The 14,644-nt window shown below is 54.1% G+C and overlaps 1 protein-coding gene across 4 annotated transcripts in view; it reads left to right on the top strand.

The window, feature by feature from the left end:
- LOC135281208 (ankyrin repeat and fibronectin type-III domain-containing protein 1-like) overlaps positions 1-14,644 on the top strand; it is a 247,641-nt gene that overhangs the window by 57,559 nt on the left and 175,438 nt on the right. For all 4 annotated transcript variants that reach the window (XM_064389884.1, XM_064389882.1, XM_064389883.1 and 1 more), the window contains exon 2: positions 12,614-12,807. In XM_064389884.1, the coding sequence (XP_064245954.1) occupies positions 12,735-12,807 (73 nt within the window). In that variant the 5' untranslated portion in view covers positions 12,614-12,734. The remainder of the gene's footprint in view (positions 1-12,613; positions 12,808-14,644) is intronic.

The raw sequence follows: 14,644 nt of genomic DNA, 5'->3' as shown, positions 1-14,644 counted from the left end.
GATGGTGGCAGAGCCAGGAGCAGGGAGGAGATGCCACTGGGATTTGGAGGCATCTGGGCACGGAATATCCTCTGTCCATCCCCCTGGGGCAGGAGAAGGGCACCCTCCTGTGGGGAGGTTTGGGTGGGTTATGTCCTTCAAACAGCCCCTTGGTGGGGGAAGAGCCCCCCTAAGAGGAGAGGACTGCTCTGGGGAGACCACCCAGGTGTTGCTGTCCTGAAGGAGGTAGGCTGAGCCGGCTCTGGGAGAGCTGGGGAGGAAGGGAGAAGCCATAGATCAACAAAAGATTTTCTCTGGACCCAGGAAGAAGCATTTCAAAGAGGAAAGGAATAAAGGACACTACTGTTGGGAATATTTCAAATGGGAAAACTAGAATACTTACTTCAATAATTAAAACATTTTTTTCCCCAAAAATTCTGTGTTTTTTCCTGTGGGAATAGTTGGCAATGATACAAATTAATGCAAGATATTTTTAGCTTGCATTTTCGGATTTTTTGATGGAAAGAATGCAGACAGGAATGAGCAGCTCCTCCTGGTTCCTTAGCTGCAGCAGCCCCTGGCGGGGGGGAGCAGAGCCCCCACCTGAGGCAGTCCTGGGTGTGGGTGCTGCTGCCAGGAGCATCCATGTGCTTCCACAGGTGTTTGGAAGCCACTGGAGCTGACATTTGTTCCTGTTGGCTGCTTGGATGCCCCGGGCCCTCTGCTGCCTGTGTGCAGGATTTGTGTGGCTGTCTCTGGTACATCTATGTTTTGGCTGCAAATCCGTGTTTGTAGAAAAACTGGAAAGCTCCGGTGCATTTTTATGTTGCTTTAAAGAACAAATAGATAAAATTTATCACAGAACCCCAGGATGGTTTGGGCTGGAATGGAGCTTTTGGCTCACCTCGTTCCAGCCCTGTGGGCAGGGACACCTTCCACTCTCCCATCCAAGCTGGCCTTGGGCACTTCCAGGGATGGGGCAGACACAAGTTCTTCTCTGGGATATTGGGAGGCTATTCCAGCCGAGATTTTAGGGATGTTTTTCCTGCAGCAGGGATGTGTTTCCCTGGCAGAATCTGGCTCTGCCTTCGTCTGCAGGTGCTGAGCTGCAGCTGCTCACAGAAGTGGTAGAGTCCCCATCCCTAGAAGCATTGAAAAAATGTGTGGATGTGGCACTTGAGGACGTGGAAAATGGTGGTGGTGGTGGGTTGGTGTTTGCATTTTATAACCTTAGAGGTATTTTCCAAACTTGATGATTCTGTGATTCTCCAGATAGCCTGGCAGCTGAAGCTGTGCCAGGGTTCTTGTCTGGAAACAGGAGGTTTTTGGGCTCTGCTTCCTTGCACCCCATGGTCAGCTCCCAGCCCAGCCCTGTGGGTCGGTTCCTGCTGTGCAGCAGGGCCCTGGGGCTGTCTGGGACCCAGACCTGATTCTGCCCTGGAGGAATCCAGTCCCTAAGTGCTGCTGCCCAGGCTGGGCCTCCTCTGGGCTGTTTTGGGGCTGTTTGCTCCTGTTCTTCCCCTCACAAGACAGATAACATTTATTATCCCAGCCACTAGCAGCTGCTGGGCTTTGCCAGAGCCCTGCTCCCAGCTCCCCTCAGCCCCCATTACTCCTGCACTGAAAACTCTCTTTTTAAGGAATTTTTACTGTGATACACTGGGAACATAACAATTTTTTTTCTGTTCAATGAGCTTGTCTCTCTGACCAAAGTGGTGACCTGCCTCTTGTGCTTCAGAGGAAATGAAAACCAGCCTAAGGTTCTGGTTGAAAGGTGGTGCTCAGGGAGGTTTAAAACAACAACATGCCTATGATTGATTATAAATCTGCTTTTTGACCAAAACATATATGAATAACTATTTTTGCCAGGGATTAATAGTCAGAGATGAATCAGCTTGGCCCCTGTTCACCTTCAGTGCTGGAAAACTTGGTCATGCTGCAGAAATTATAGGATTTCAAGCAAACCAAGCAGCTCTACCAGCTGTCTGGAGTGTCTTCCTGTGCTGGAGCACATAAAATTCAGGCCTGAAGCATCTCCCCTATGGTTGTCAGGAGCAGCAGTATCCTTTCCAAGATGATCTCAGCAGCTTTTTGTCTCCTCTGTCGTGTGACTTGGATTTTGAAGCAATAGGGGAGAGCAGTCCTGTGTCACGAGACTGGGAACGGAACCAGGAGCTGGGGGGTTGTGGTGCAGGAGCATCTCGGCTCCAGTCCCACTCCAGGGATTCTCTTGGGAATGCAGGGCTGACGGGAGGAGGGCAGGAGGGGGTGCCAGAGGTGGCTGTCGTGCTGAACCCCTTCACATCCTCCCTGAAAGGTGTTTGTAAATGCACAGGAGGCAGCTACCTTATTTATCTTGTAAATTAGCCAACCGTTTACCATGGAGCCGGATGTTTGTCATCCATTACTTGTGCTTCATTAGCTTTTGTCTCCGAAATGTTTCAGAGGAGACAGGAGATGCATAAACACCACAGAAGACAAGCCGGGAGCCAGGGCACAGTCTGTGGCCCAGTCTGGTGAAGTTGGGGTGTGGGAGGCGTTTGCTGTGGCCTTGGCAGGTCACCAGAGTGACCAGTGACCAGGTCACAGGAGTGACCAGTGACCAGATCACCTGGCTCCTGCCGGGGTGGCTCCGGGGCTCTGTCCTTCCCAGCTGGGAGCTGCTCCTGGGGCTGCTCCCTCTGCCTGGTGCTGTGTTCCCAGCCATCTCTGCTGTGTCCCTGCCTGGTGCTGTGTTCCCAGCCATCTCTGCTGTGTCTCTCTGTCTGGTGCTGTGTTCCCAGCCATCTCTGCTGTGTGTCTGCCTGGTGCTGTGTTCCCAGCCATCTCTGCTGTGTCTGTCTGGTGCTGTGTTCCCAGCCATGTCTGCTGTGTCTGCCTGGTGCTGTGTTCCCAGCCATCTCTGCTGTGTCTCTCTGTCTGGTGCTGTGTTCCCAGCCATCTCTGCTGTGTCTCTCTGCCTGGTGCTGTGTTCCCAGCCATCTCTGCTGTGTCTGCCTGGTGCTGTGTTCCCAGCCATCTCTGCTGTGTCTCTCTGCCTGGTGCTGTGTTCCCAGCCATCTCTGCTGTGTCTGTCTGGTGCTGTGTTCCCAGCCATCTCTGCTGTGTCTGTCTGGTGCTGTGTTCCCAGCCATCTCTGCTGTGTCTGTCTGGTGCTGTGTTCCCAGCCATCTCTGCTGTGTCCCTGCCTGGTGCTGTGTTCCCAGCCATCTCTGCTGTGTCCCTGCCTGGTGCTGTGTTCCCAGCCATCTCTGCTGTGTCCCTGCCTGGTGCTGTGTTCCCAGCCATCTCTGCTGTGTCTCTCTGCCTGGTGCTGTGTTCCCAGCCATCTCTGCTGTGTCTGTCTGGTGCTGTGTTCCCAGCCATCTCTGCTGTGTCTGTCTGGTGCTGTGTTCCCAGCCATCTCTGCTGTGTCCCTGCCTGGTGCTGTGTTCCCAGCCATCTCTGCTGTGTCCCTGCCTGGTGCTGTGTTCCCAGCCATCTCTGCTGTGTCTCGCTGCCTGGTGCTGTGTTCCCAGCCATCTCTGCTGTGTCCCTGCCTGGTGCTGTGTTCCCAGCCATCTCTGCTGTGTCCCTGCCTGGTGCTGTGTTCCCAGCCATCTCTGCTGTGTCTCTCTGTCTGGTGCTGTGTTCCCAGCCATCTCTGCTGTGTCCCTGCCTGGTGCTGTGTTCCCAGCCATCTCTGCTGTGTCTGCCTGGTGCTGTGTTCCCAGCCATCTCTGCTGTGTCCCTGCCTGGTGCTGTGTTCCCAGCCATCTCTGCTGTGTGTCTGCCTGGTGCTGTGTTCCCAGCCATCTCTGCTGTGTCCCTGCCTGGTGCTGTGTTCCCAGCCATCTCTGCTGTGTCTCTCTGCCTGGTGCTGTGTTCCCAGCCATCTCTGCTGTGTCTGTCTGGTGCTGTGTTCCCAGCCATCTCTGCTGTGTGTCTGCCTGGTGCTGTGTTCCCAGCCATCTCTGCTGTGTCCCTGCCTGGTGCTGTGTTCCCAGCCATCTCTGCTGTGTCTCTCTGCCTGGTGCTGTGTTCCCAGCCATCTCTGCTGTGTCTGTCTGGTGCTGTGTTCCCAGCCATCTCTGCTGTGTCCCTGCCTGGTGCTGTGTTCCCAGCCATCTCTGCTGTGTCCCTGCCTGGTGCTGTGTTCCCAGCCATCTCTGCTGTGTCTCTCTGCCTGGTGCTGTGTTCCCAGCCATCTCTGCTGTGTCTCTCTGCCTGGTGCTGTGTTCCCAGCCATCTCTGCTGTGTCCCTGTCTGGTGCTGTGTTCCCAGCCATCTCTGCTGTGTCTGCCTGGTGCTGTGTTCCCAGCCATCTCTGCTGTGTGTCTGCCTGGTGCTGTGTTCCCAGCCATCTCTGCTGTGTCCCTGCCTGGTGCTGTGTTCCCAGCCATCTCTGCTGTGTCCCTGCCTGGTGCTGTGTTCCCAGCCATCTCTGCTGTGTCCCTGCCTGGTGCTGTGTTCCCAGCCATCTCTGCTGTGTCTCTCTGCCTGGTGCTGTGTTCCCAGCCATCTCTGCTGTGTCTGCCTGGTGCTGTGTTCCCAGCCATCTCTGCTGTGTCCCTGCCTGGTGCTGTGTTCCCAGCCATCTCTGCTGTGTCCCTGCCTGGTGCTGTGTTCCCAGCCATCTCTGCTGTGTCTCTCTGTCTGGTGCTGTGTTCCCAGCCATCTCTGCTGTGTGTCTGCCTGGTGCTGTGTTCCCAGCCATCTCTGCTGTGTCCCTGCCTGGTGCTGTGTTCCCAGCCATCTCTGCTGTGTCCCTGCCTGGTGCTGTGTTCCCAGCCATCTCTGCTGTGTCCCTGCCTGGTGCTGTGTTCCCAGCCATCTCTGCTGTGTCCCTGCCTGGTGCTGTGTTCCCAGCCATCTCTGCTGTGTCCCTGCCTGGTGCTGTGTTCCCAGCCATCTCTGCTGTGTCCCTGCCTGGTGCTGTGTTCCCAGCCATCTCTGCTGTGTCTCTCTGCCTGGTGCTGTGTTCCCAGCCATCTCTGCTGTGTCCCTGCCTGGTGCTGTGTTCCCAGCCATCTCTGCTGTGTCTCTCTGTCTGGTGCTGTGTTCCCAGCCATCTCTGCTGTGTCCCTCCTGCCTTGGGGCTGGCCAGACTCTGCTGTGTCCCTGGGGGTCACGTCCTGCTCATGAGCTGACTGTCAGCCTGGAAGGAGCTTCCTTCTGCATCTCAAACACCCTTCTTTGTAAGCCTCAGAGCTACTCTGTCTGGAGAGTGATCCCTGAGCCTGTTGTGGAGCATCCCAGATGCTTTTGGCCATCCTGTCTGCTTTATTTGGGTGGCATCCCCTGGCTATAAGCACAGGGACCCTGGGACAGTCACCACACTGGTCTCTGAGGATGCAGGTCATGCTCTGGGGCTTCCAGGAGGGAGGATGCTCATCTGCTCCACTGTTGTGCTGGGATTCATTTCATCTTTGTTTGCCATCTCTCCCCATTTATCAGAGAGAACTCAGCAAGCAGGATAAATGTTCATGTTCCATGAATACTCCTGTTTCTTTCCCCGGACCTAGGGAATTTTTGTCTTTGTGGACTTTTTGTTGTGCAGGTGCAGCTCCAGCAGGTCTGAGCTGGGCTCTGCCAGAGCCTTCCCCAGGGCCTGCTCCGTGCTCTGCCCCTGTTAACGGGGTGTGATCAGGGCAGCAGGAGGGCAGGGGGTGCACAGGGCCCCTCTCACTGTGGATTGTGGATGGTGGCACCACAGGGACAGAGGGTGACAGAGAGGGCAGGGTGGCCACCAGCAAGGGCCCTGTGGGGTGCTCCTGGGCTGGGGAGTAGAGGGAGCATGCCCCTGTCTGGGGATGTTGTTCACTGCTTGCAATAGAGCTGGGAAAAAAAGATTCTTCTAATGAAGAAACCAACATACTTTTGAATGAATGAATGGCAGTGTCTGGCTCCGATGTATTTCCTTATCTGTTCAACAATTGGATTCCAGTGAATGGTGAAATGGAGGTGTTGCTACAAAACACAGCCAAGCTCCTAGTTAGTGAGTACTGCCATGGAGGGTTTGTGTTTTTTCACCTTGTTTCCCTGGGGACGGCTTTGCCCAGCTTGGCGTGCTGGGATGGTGTCCTGGTGCCAGGGGTGAGTAGCAGCAGCCGCTCTTTAGCACTGGGTAAATGGCTGGTGGGAGTGAGGCTGTGGGCAGTGGCTGGTGTGACACTGGCTGTCACACACCCAAGAACTCAGAGTGTGAGTACCTGCCACAAAAAGAATTTCTGGCCCTTTTCAGGGTCATTTGTACTTAGCTCCCAATCTCCTGGGTGCTGGGAGCAGGGCTGGGCTCCAGGCACAGGGGGCTCATAGTGGGGAATGGTGCTGAATCTTCCTCCAGGCAGCTCTGAAATGTTTTCCTGAGGGCTGCCCTCAACACAAGGGGGGTGTGTGACCCACCTGTCCTGCCCTCCCACACCCTTCCAAATCAAAATGCAGTTTTAGGGACAGCAGAAATTACTCCCTGGATGCCAGTGGTGTTTAGTTCAGTGCTGGGGCAATGGCCCTGCTGCAGAGATGCTCTGCAAGTCGGGGACATGGCAGGAGAAGAAGCTTTTGGAAATCAGCTGGTGGAAATCATGGTATTTGCCAGCTCACAGCTGAGCCTGGGAAGGTATTTTTATAGCTTCACATGGTTGGTTTTCTCCTTTTCTGAACTTGCACACTGAATGCTGTTCTGGGTTTTGTTTTGCTTTAAAACTGTCTCACAGTCAGATGAAAGATGCTCTGTTTCAGCTCTCATTTTCCACTCTTCACACACATACACCAGCCAGCCAGAAAGGAAGGTGTTTTGTTTGGGTGTTTTTGAATGCAAATGGAAGATTTCTCAGTGATTTTCTTTGGCTTTGTCATCCACAGGGTCACTGGAAGTAGTGCCAGTGACTCACGGGTTTACTCACAGCTGATAAGGTTTGCAGAGCAAACTGGTGATTTGAACAGGTGAGGATGCCCTGTAGAGGCTCTGCTCTGCCAAAATCCTCACGCTTTGGTTTCCAAGGCTACTCTCTGTGTTACCAGTTGACTTCTTCCTCTCACACTCCTTCCCTAGGCTTCATCACTGCTGTGTGATCCCCTTAAACTGCATTCCCTGCCCTCCATGGGGTCCTGCCACTGCTTTGGGTGTTGGACTGCACTGAAGCACATCCCAGGGGCTGCTGCCTCGTGCTTCTGTCCAGAAAGAGCTTCTGAGGCACAAGAGCCTCCTGTGCTTCCCCTCTGCTCCTGCTGCTGCCTCCTCCTGCAGAGCCTCTTTGCAGAAACCAGTAGCAGGTAGATGTTGGCTTGTCTCCTGCTGCTGTCGTGGTGGGGATGGAGAAGATTCTTGCTCAAATCTCTGCTCAGCCCTGTGGCTCAGAGCAGAGCTCACACCCACTGAGCACTGTGCACTCCCAGGGGTCAGAGGCACAGTCCTGCCTTGCCTCGGGCTTTGGGATGAGCTGGCCTGGCTGAGCCCAGCCTGGTGGGGTGTCCCAGCTGCTTCCTGCAGGAGTGAGTTCTGTGTCTGCCCTGGGCAGGGACACAGGGTGGAGTGAGGCACCATGGCAGGACAGGGTGAATCCTGTGCTGTGGAGCTGAGCACTGTGGGGAAACCTCACAAAATCCCAGAAGGGTTTGGGTTGGAAGGAACCTTAAAGCTCATCTCATTCCACCCCCTGCCATGGGCAGGGACACCTTCCACTATCCCAGGCTGCTCCAAGCTCTGTCCAGCCTGGCCTTGGACACTGCCAGGGATCCAGGGGCAGCCACAGCTGCTCTGGGCACCCTGTGCCAGGGCCTCAACAGCCCTCAATCAAGAATTTCTTCCCAGTATCCCTGCCCCCTGTATCTGTCACACCCAGCTGCATGTCTCCAAGCTTTTCAGGAATGGATGTGGGTGTTCTGTTGATTTGTTTCTATTTTGCAGCCATTGTTTGTGTTGCCATGGGGCTCAGGCTGTGCAGGAGATGCACCCCCCTCCCCACACCCCACCTGCTTTGAGAGGGAGTTTGGTGGGTAATGGCTCCTCCTGGCTTGTAACATCTCTCATTTTCCTGAATCCAGCTGGAACCCTTGCTGAGTTTTTAAGGTCAGGTTGCTAAGTTACACCTCCTTGGAGGAGTGGGCTAGGAAGTGAGTGAGCAGCCACAGGCTAGGAAGATCTGGGAGACCTGTCCCTCTGCAATACCTGTGCTCTCCTGGCCCCTATCCCTGCCACCCTCTTAGCCACATTTAGCTGTTCTTCCCCAAGCTGTTCTTCCTCGGTAGATTTAGTGAATTAATTACCTGAGGGGGTGGAGGAGCCCCCTCCAGTTACCTGTGGGATGCTATGCGGTGCTACAGGAGGAGGGGCAGCCCTTTGTCTGCTCTGTCTATTTTTGGTTTGGGTTTTGGGGCTATGAGCTCTTTGCAACATGTTTTGTCCCCCTTGGATCTTGGAAGTGGCCTCACATGTCCCTCACAGAGCATATGGCTGTCACCAAGCCACAGCTCTGGGGCAGGTGGGCAAGGTCTGGAGTAGCTGCTGCCCTGCCGCTCTGCCCCTTTCCCTGCTTAGGTTTCCTCCCCAGGTTAACCTCCTCTTATTCTTGCTGTGTTCCAGCAGCAGCCTGCCTCAGGCAAGGGATTAGCATGCAGGGTGCTCAGGTTTGTGTCAGAGCTGCTGGGACTGGGTGCTGTGGCAGCATGAAGGCTTCCCTGTTCGCAGGAGTGGGACATCTCTGGAGGGTCAGGATCCTTGGGCATTTCCAGGACACTTGCAGGAGGTTTCCTTGCTTTGTTCCTGGGCAAATCATATAAATCAGTGAGGCTTACTGCAGTCCTTTTTGGATTGTGAGAGCAGTGTGTTTAGGGTTATTTTCCCCTCCTGCCGCTCTCTCTGGTGCTGCTGGGTTTCTGCTGGGGCTGCTGTGGTGACTCCCCCGTCCTGCCCTGGGAAGCTGCAGACTCCACACTCGCTGGGTTGGGCTGGAGGTGCTCTCTGGAGAGCAGCTTCTCCCACACAGAAACGAGCTGGGAGGGGAGGCTGGAGGTGTGTGCAGTTTGTTCCCATCTTGCAGGAGGGCTGCAGGAGCTGGCTTTTAATTTGCAGTAAACTTCTTTCTCCCTCCCTTCCCTTTATCTGAGTCCTTCCCCTCTCTTTCCTGGGTTGGAGAAGGACATCACCGTGGGGAAGGTGCTGTGCACAGCACAGCTTTGAAGATGAGTTCTGCAGTTTTCTTGGCATGCTGCTGGGTGTGTGGGGCTGTGGCTGGGCTGGGGGTGCTGGAGCAGCCTTGCCTCTGCCTGGCAGTCACTCCTGCTCCACAGCTGTCCCTGGGGCTGGGGGCAGGGACCTGGCCCTGACAATGTTCCCACATTTCCCCATCTGACTGTGGACTAGGAGTGACAGAGCTGTCACTGGGCTCCTGCCTGAGATCTCACACCCAGCCAGGAGGATTTTTCCACCCCTGTCATGACTCGATTATGTGCTCTCCTTCATACCCAAATGCCAAACGGCAGCTAAATATAGGCTGTAAAGCGTTGATTGTGGCTTTTCTAATTGAGCTTTACACTCCATCAGGGATTTTTACTAATGGGATGTGGCATCCTTGATAGCACCCAGCTGGGACGCCTGCTTGGGAAGCAGACGGAGATGCAATGTGACTTCCCAATGCTGGCAGGTCCTGCCTGGCAGTGGCTGCTGAGGGCTCTGGAGCTGTGCACCAGCTCTGGCTTGGGCTGGGGGAGCATTGATTTTCTTCCCAGAGCTGGTCCAGGGCTGTGTTTTGGATTCAGGATGGGAACAGTGTTGATAACACACTGCTGGTTTGGTTGTTGCTGGGAAGTGCCCCAAGTCCAGGACTTTTCCACTTCCCATGCTCTGCCACTGGAGAGGTGACAAGGACTGGGAGGGATATTCCAGACTATGGAATGTCGCACCCAGTATGGAAACTGGGGGTTGGCTGGGAGAGGCCTATTGCTGCTGAAGAACAGGCTTTTTGGGTGGTGAGAGACTGTGGTGGGCACCACTTGTCTATCTGGGATTATATTCCTCTCTCTCTTTTCTTATCTCCATTTTCATTACAATAATAATAACAACAATAATAAAGATAATTATAATAAACACCACTAACAATTGTATTTCAGTTATTACCTCAACTCATGGGTTTTACCTTTTCCCAGTTCTCCCCACCCCACCAGGGGGTTGGGATGAATGAGGAGCTGTGTGGTGTTTATGTGCCAGCCGTGGTTCAGCAATGACAAGTGGGATAGTAAATCCATGGAGCTGAATTGTGCTTGGGAATTTGATCTCAGACTTCAGTAGTAAACAGGTTTCTAGTAGCTTTGCTTTTTCTGACAATATAAATCGCTGCCTAAAGATACATAGCTTGAAAATTGCTTCTCTAACAGCATGAATTCTTCTGGTTTTTTTCCCCCCATGTGACTCTTGTGAGTGGCCCTGTGAGCACAAAAGGAACGGGAGCACTAAAATGTTAATGGGGTTCTGCAGGTGATGGAGCTGTACACAGGTATCCTGGGATTTACATGCACAGAAAAAGGAATGTTTTGAACTCATTTATGCAGCACAGTGATGTGTTAAGCTCTGTCCCTGTTGCCTTGTGCCAGTGAAATATGTTACAATGAGATGTACAAATGTTCTGCTGGAATGGAAACTGCTTGGGAAAGTAATTCTGGATTTGTATCTCTTGGCACATCTTGTTTCCATGCTGATCCCACTGAAGCGTGGGGCCTGGGGTGGGCAGGATGGTGCTGAGTGCCTGGCACAGCTGAGGCACTGCTGCCCCAGGCAGTGCTGTCTCTGCCCCAACCCCAGAGAGCAGCAGAGCAGCAGCACCTGGGATTGAGAGAGAATGTGATTGATTTATACCAATAAACTGCTGACCTAATGTCAGAATGTGCGGCTCGGCCCTGCTCTGAGGAGGTGCCATGTGGGGCTAGCAGGGGTGCCAGGGCTTGCCCTCTGACCCAGCCCATGTGCCCAGGGCTTGGTGTGACTGTTCCTGGGAGGTGGCTGCACAGCTGTGGCACCACTCTGGCCCCGAGCCTTCTCTCCTGAGTGACAGCAGACTGGGAGCTGCTGCTGTGTCTGGAATGGGAGTGCAGAGCTGTTGTGACAAACACTGTCTCAGTGACAGGCCAGCACTGAGGGTCAGGAGTTTTGGCATGATGGACTCTGCCTGTGTGACCCTGAGCACTGGAGCGTGAAATAGGATAAAATTTAGTGGTGGAACGTGCAGGGAGGCACAGGGGTTGCTCTGCTGTCTGCATCAGGAGAGCATGGTCACCAGGATGGAGCCCCTCTGCTCTGGAGCCAGGCTGGCAGAGCTGGGGGTGCTCACCTGCAGAGGAGAAGGCTCCAGGGACACCTCAGAGCCCCTGCCAGGGCCTAAAGGGGCTCCAGGAGAGCTGCAGAGGGACTGGGGACAAGGCATGGAGGGACAGGACACAGGGAATGGCTCCCACTGCCAGAGGGCAGGGCTGGATGGGATATTGGGCAGGAATTGTTCCCTGTGAGGGTGGGCAGGCCCTGGCACAGGGTGCCCAGAGCAGTTGTGGCTGCCCCTGGATCCCTGGCAGTGCCCAAGGCCAGGCTGGATGGGGCTTGGAGCCACCTGGGATGCTGGAAGGTGTCCCTGCCATGGCAGGGGGTGGAATGAGGTAGACTTTAAGGTTCCTTCCAACCTAAACCATCCTGGGATTCTGTGATGCTCGAGGATGGGTGGAAAAAGCTGAGTCCAAGACAGAAGGAAGGCAATGAGGGGTGTGGAAACATCCATGGGGAAATAAAAGCTAATTTTGTGAGAGGAGACTGAAAGAATTTGTGTTTATCAGCCTTGAAAAAGGCAGGCAGAAAGGGGCTGGGACTTCATTACAATGGAAATTAATCATGGGAGCAAACACTGTAGAGGGGGGATAATTATTTAAGCTAAAGGTTAATATTGGCACAAGAACAAATGAGCATAAACAGTGAAGAATTGAGTTTTAGATGGAAATTTGAATGATCTGTACCATTCATTATGAGATTTGCCCATGGCAGGGCATTGGAATATGATCTCTTAGGTCCTTTCCAACCCAAAGCATTCCGTGGTTCTGTGATTTTGGAACAGCCTTGGGGTGTGCTGGGGAGCTCGTTTGGGCTCAGCTGTGGGTTCTGTGGTGAAAACAGGGGACAAGGGACAGCCTCAGCCCAGGACACCCCACAACAGTGCTGGGCTCTGTTCCTTGTTACTGCATTTCTGGGTTCCTTGGAGCAGTGCTGGGGCTGGTGTCATCCCCAGGAGGGCACATGTGACCTGTCCCAGCTGCTGAACACCCCTGTCCTGTGTCCTATCCCAGCTGCTGAACACCCCTGTCCTGTGTGCTGTGTGCTGTCCCAGCTCCTGAATGCCCCTGTCCCGTGTCCTGTGTGCTGTGCCAGCTGCTGAGCGCCCTGTGCTGTGTTCTGTGTCCTATGTGCTGTGCCAGCTGCTGAGCGCCCTGTGCTGTGTTCTGTGTCCTCTGTGCTGTCCCAGCTGCTGAGCGCCCTGTGCTGTGTCCTGTCCCAGCTCCTGAACGCCCTGTGCTGTGTGCTGTCCCAGCTGCTGAGCGGCCCTGTCCCGTGTTCTGTGTTCTGTGTCCTGTGGCCTCTCCTAGCTGCTGAGCGGCCCTGTCCCCCGTTGTGTCCCCGCAGGTCTCTGGACAGGAAGCTGCAGCGGCCGCTCCTGGGCAAGTCGCGGACGCTGCCCAGCATCCCGCAGTCGCCGGTGCTGAGCCGGCTGCCCCTGCTCGAGCCCGCGGCCTACAGGGACGAGATGCCAGAGCAGAAGCCCTACAAGAAGCACTCCGCCTCTGAGCACCAGAAAGGCTGCACGGTCCCTTCTGCCGGTGAGTACACCCACCCCCCTGTGTCTACAGGATCCCAGCAAAGCTTCCCCGCTTCTCCAGGGCACAAATCCGACTGCAGCCCACCTGAAGTTTATTCTGCTCTGAAAATAGCACTTCTTGGTGAACTTTTGGGGGTTTTGCCCCTGGTTGAGTCTTTCTTTGAGCTTGATACTTAAACCTCCCCATCCTTCATATTATGCTGGTGAAAAAGGAGAGTTGGTTGTTGGAAGGTGGAGAAGAGCCTTCTGCCTGAGGGTGCTGGGGTGAGATACCACCCTGGGGCCTCCTTGGCCTATGCAGCAGGCCATGGTGCCTCTTCCCTATGTCACTTGTAGCTGGTCTCCACCAGGAGCAGTGGCAGGAACATCATTGCTGTGCTCTTCCCATAACCCTGGCAATGGAGATTTGCAAAGGCTCCCAGCCTAGCACTGTGTTTTGGCCTTTGGGTCAGCCCAAAGGATTTTTATCATGTTTCTTCTACTCTCCTGCTGATCCTGATGAAATAATAATATTTCTGTATTGCTGGGCCAGCTGCTCTGAGCAAGTTTATTGGCAAAGCTGCTGATGGCCAAAGCGTTTCAGTGCTTTTGGTGCCAGCAGAATCACGCTGGGACTATAAAAGTGATGGGAAGGGGATTATTAACACTGAAACAAAGATAAAGCCTGGAAGCCAGAGCTGACAGTCCAATGCTGAATAAAATCCTTATAAAACAGCTCCCTCCAAACAGCACCCTTGGATTTTTTTATTTTTATGGGTTTTTTTAAATTATCCCTCTCACAGTCAGATCCCTGTGTTGCTCAGTAGAGCAGCTGTCCAAATCCTGGATTATTTTTGATGCGTTGCAGGCTGCATCTCATTTACTGGTGCTACTAATTCTCCCAAAAGTTGTGCACAGAGCAGATCCTTGCACATCGCTGAGCCCGTCCTGCCACCCTTGTTGTGACAGAGCTCCTGAGTGTCCTGCTGCACCTCAGCCACTGCTTCCATGTGTGGGACCTGTGGGTTTTCCTTCAGCCCATCAAATTGTTAGAGTGGGTCTTGGACTGGGAGGAAACCTGTGGGAAAGCTGTGTATCCTCCACCATGAAGGACATGGTATCCAGAGCTCCCTTGCACACCGCAGGTCCCCATTTGCTCTGTCGGTGCTTCCAGGGAGCTGTGCTGGAGCTGGAGGAAGGGACTGGGAGGCTGGTGTAAGACTGTGGGGTGATGTTGCCGTGTGGGTCAGACCCACTGCAAACGCTTCACCATCTGCTGCAGACACCTGCTGTCCTGGGAGTGCAGACAGGCTCGTGCTCCATGGCACAGCTGTCCTGGAGCAAACCCCGTGCACACCGTCCCTGCACAGCAGGAGTCACGGAAACTCTGAGTGCACCTAGGAAGTGTCTAAGATCTTACTTTCCTCATGGCTGGAAGGGGTGAGGGATGCCAAGAGGAGAAGGAGTAGGAAAACCCTTGGGGACTGGAGGGCTCCCTCCACAGCCAGAGCAGTAGATGAATGAGTGTGTTCTTTTCAGTCCATATTCTCCCACGTTGTTTTCCTGGCTCAGTTAGGAACTGCTAATTATTTACTTTTGAAGGCTGTCAGGATGATGTCCTGGAGGAGAAAAAGAAGAGATGCCACTGCTGGCAAGGTGGGACATTTGGACAGCACGAAGGGAATGGAGCATCATGTGGTGCTGCAGGTTAACGAGCCCTGGGATGCTGACCAGGAATGCAGGGTTCCCATAAGGATTTGTGAATAAGAGCTGAGCTGCAGGGTATCAGGATGGAGAGGAGTTGAAACAGGTTGCCCAGAAAGCTGTGGCTACCCCTGGATCCCTAAAGTGTCCAAGGC

This window comes from Passer domesticus, chromosome 15 (assembly GCF_036417665.1).
Source record: "Passer domesticus isolate bPasDom1 chromosome 15, bPasDom1.hap1, whole genome shotgun sequence".
In the NCBI taxonomy this organism is placed as follows: Eukaryota; Metazoa; Chordata; class Aves; order Passeriformes; family Passeridae; genus Passer; species Passer domesticus.
This window is presented reverse-complemented; position numbering and strand designations above follow the sequence as displayed.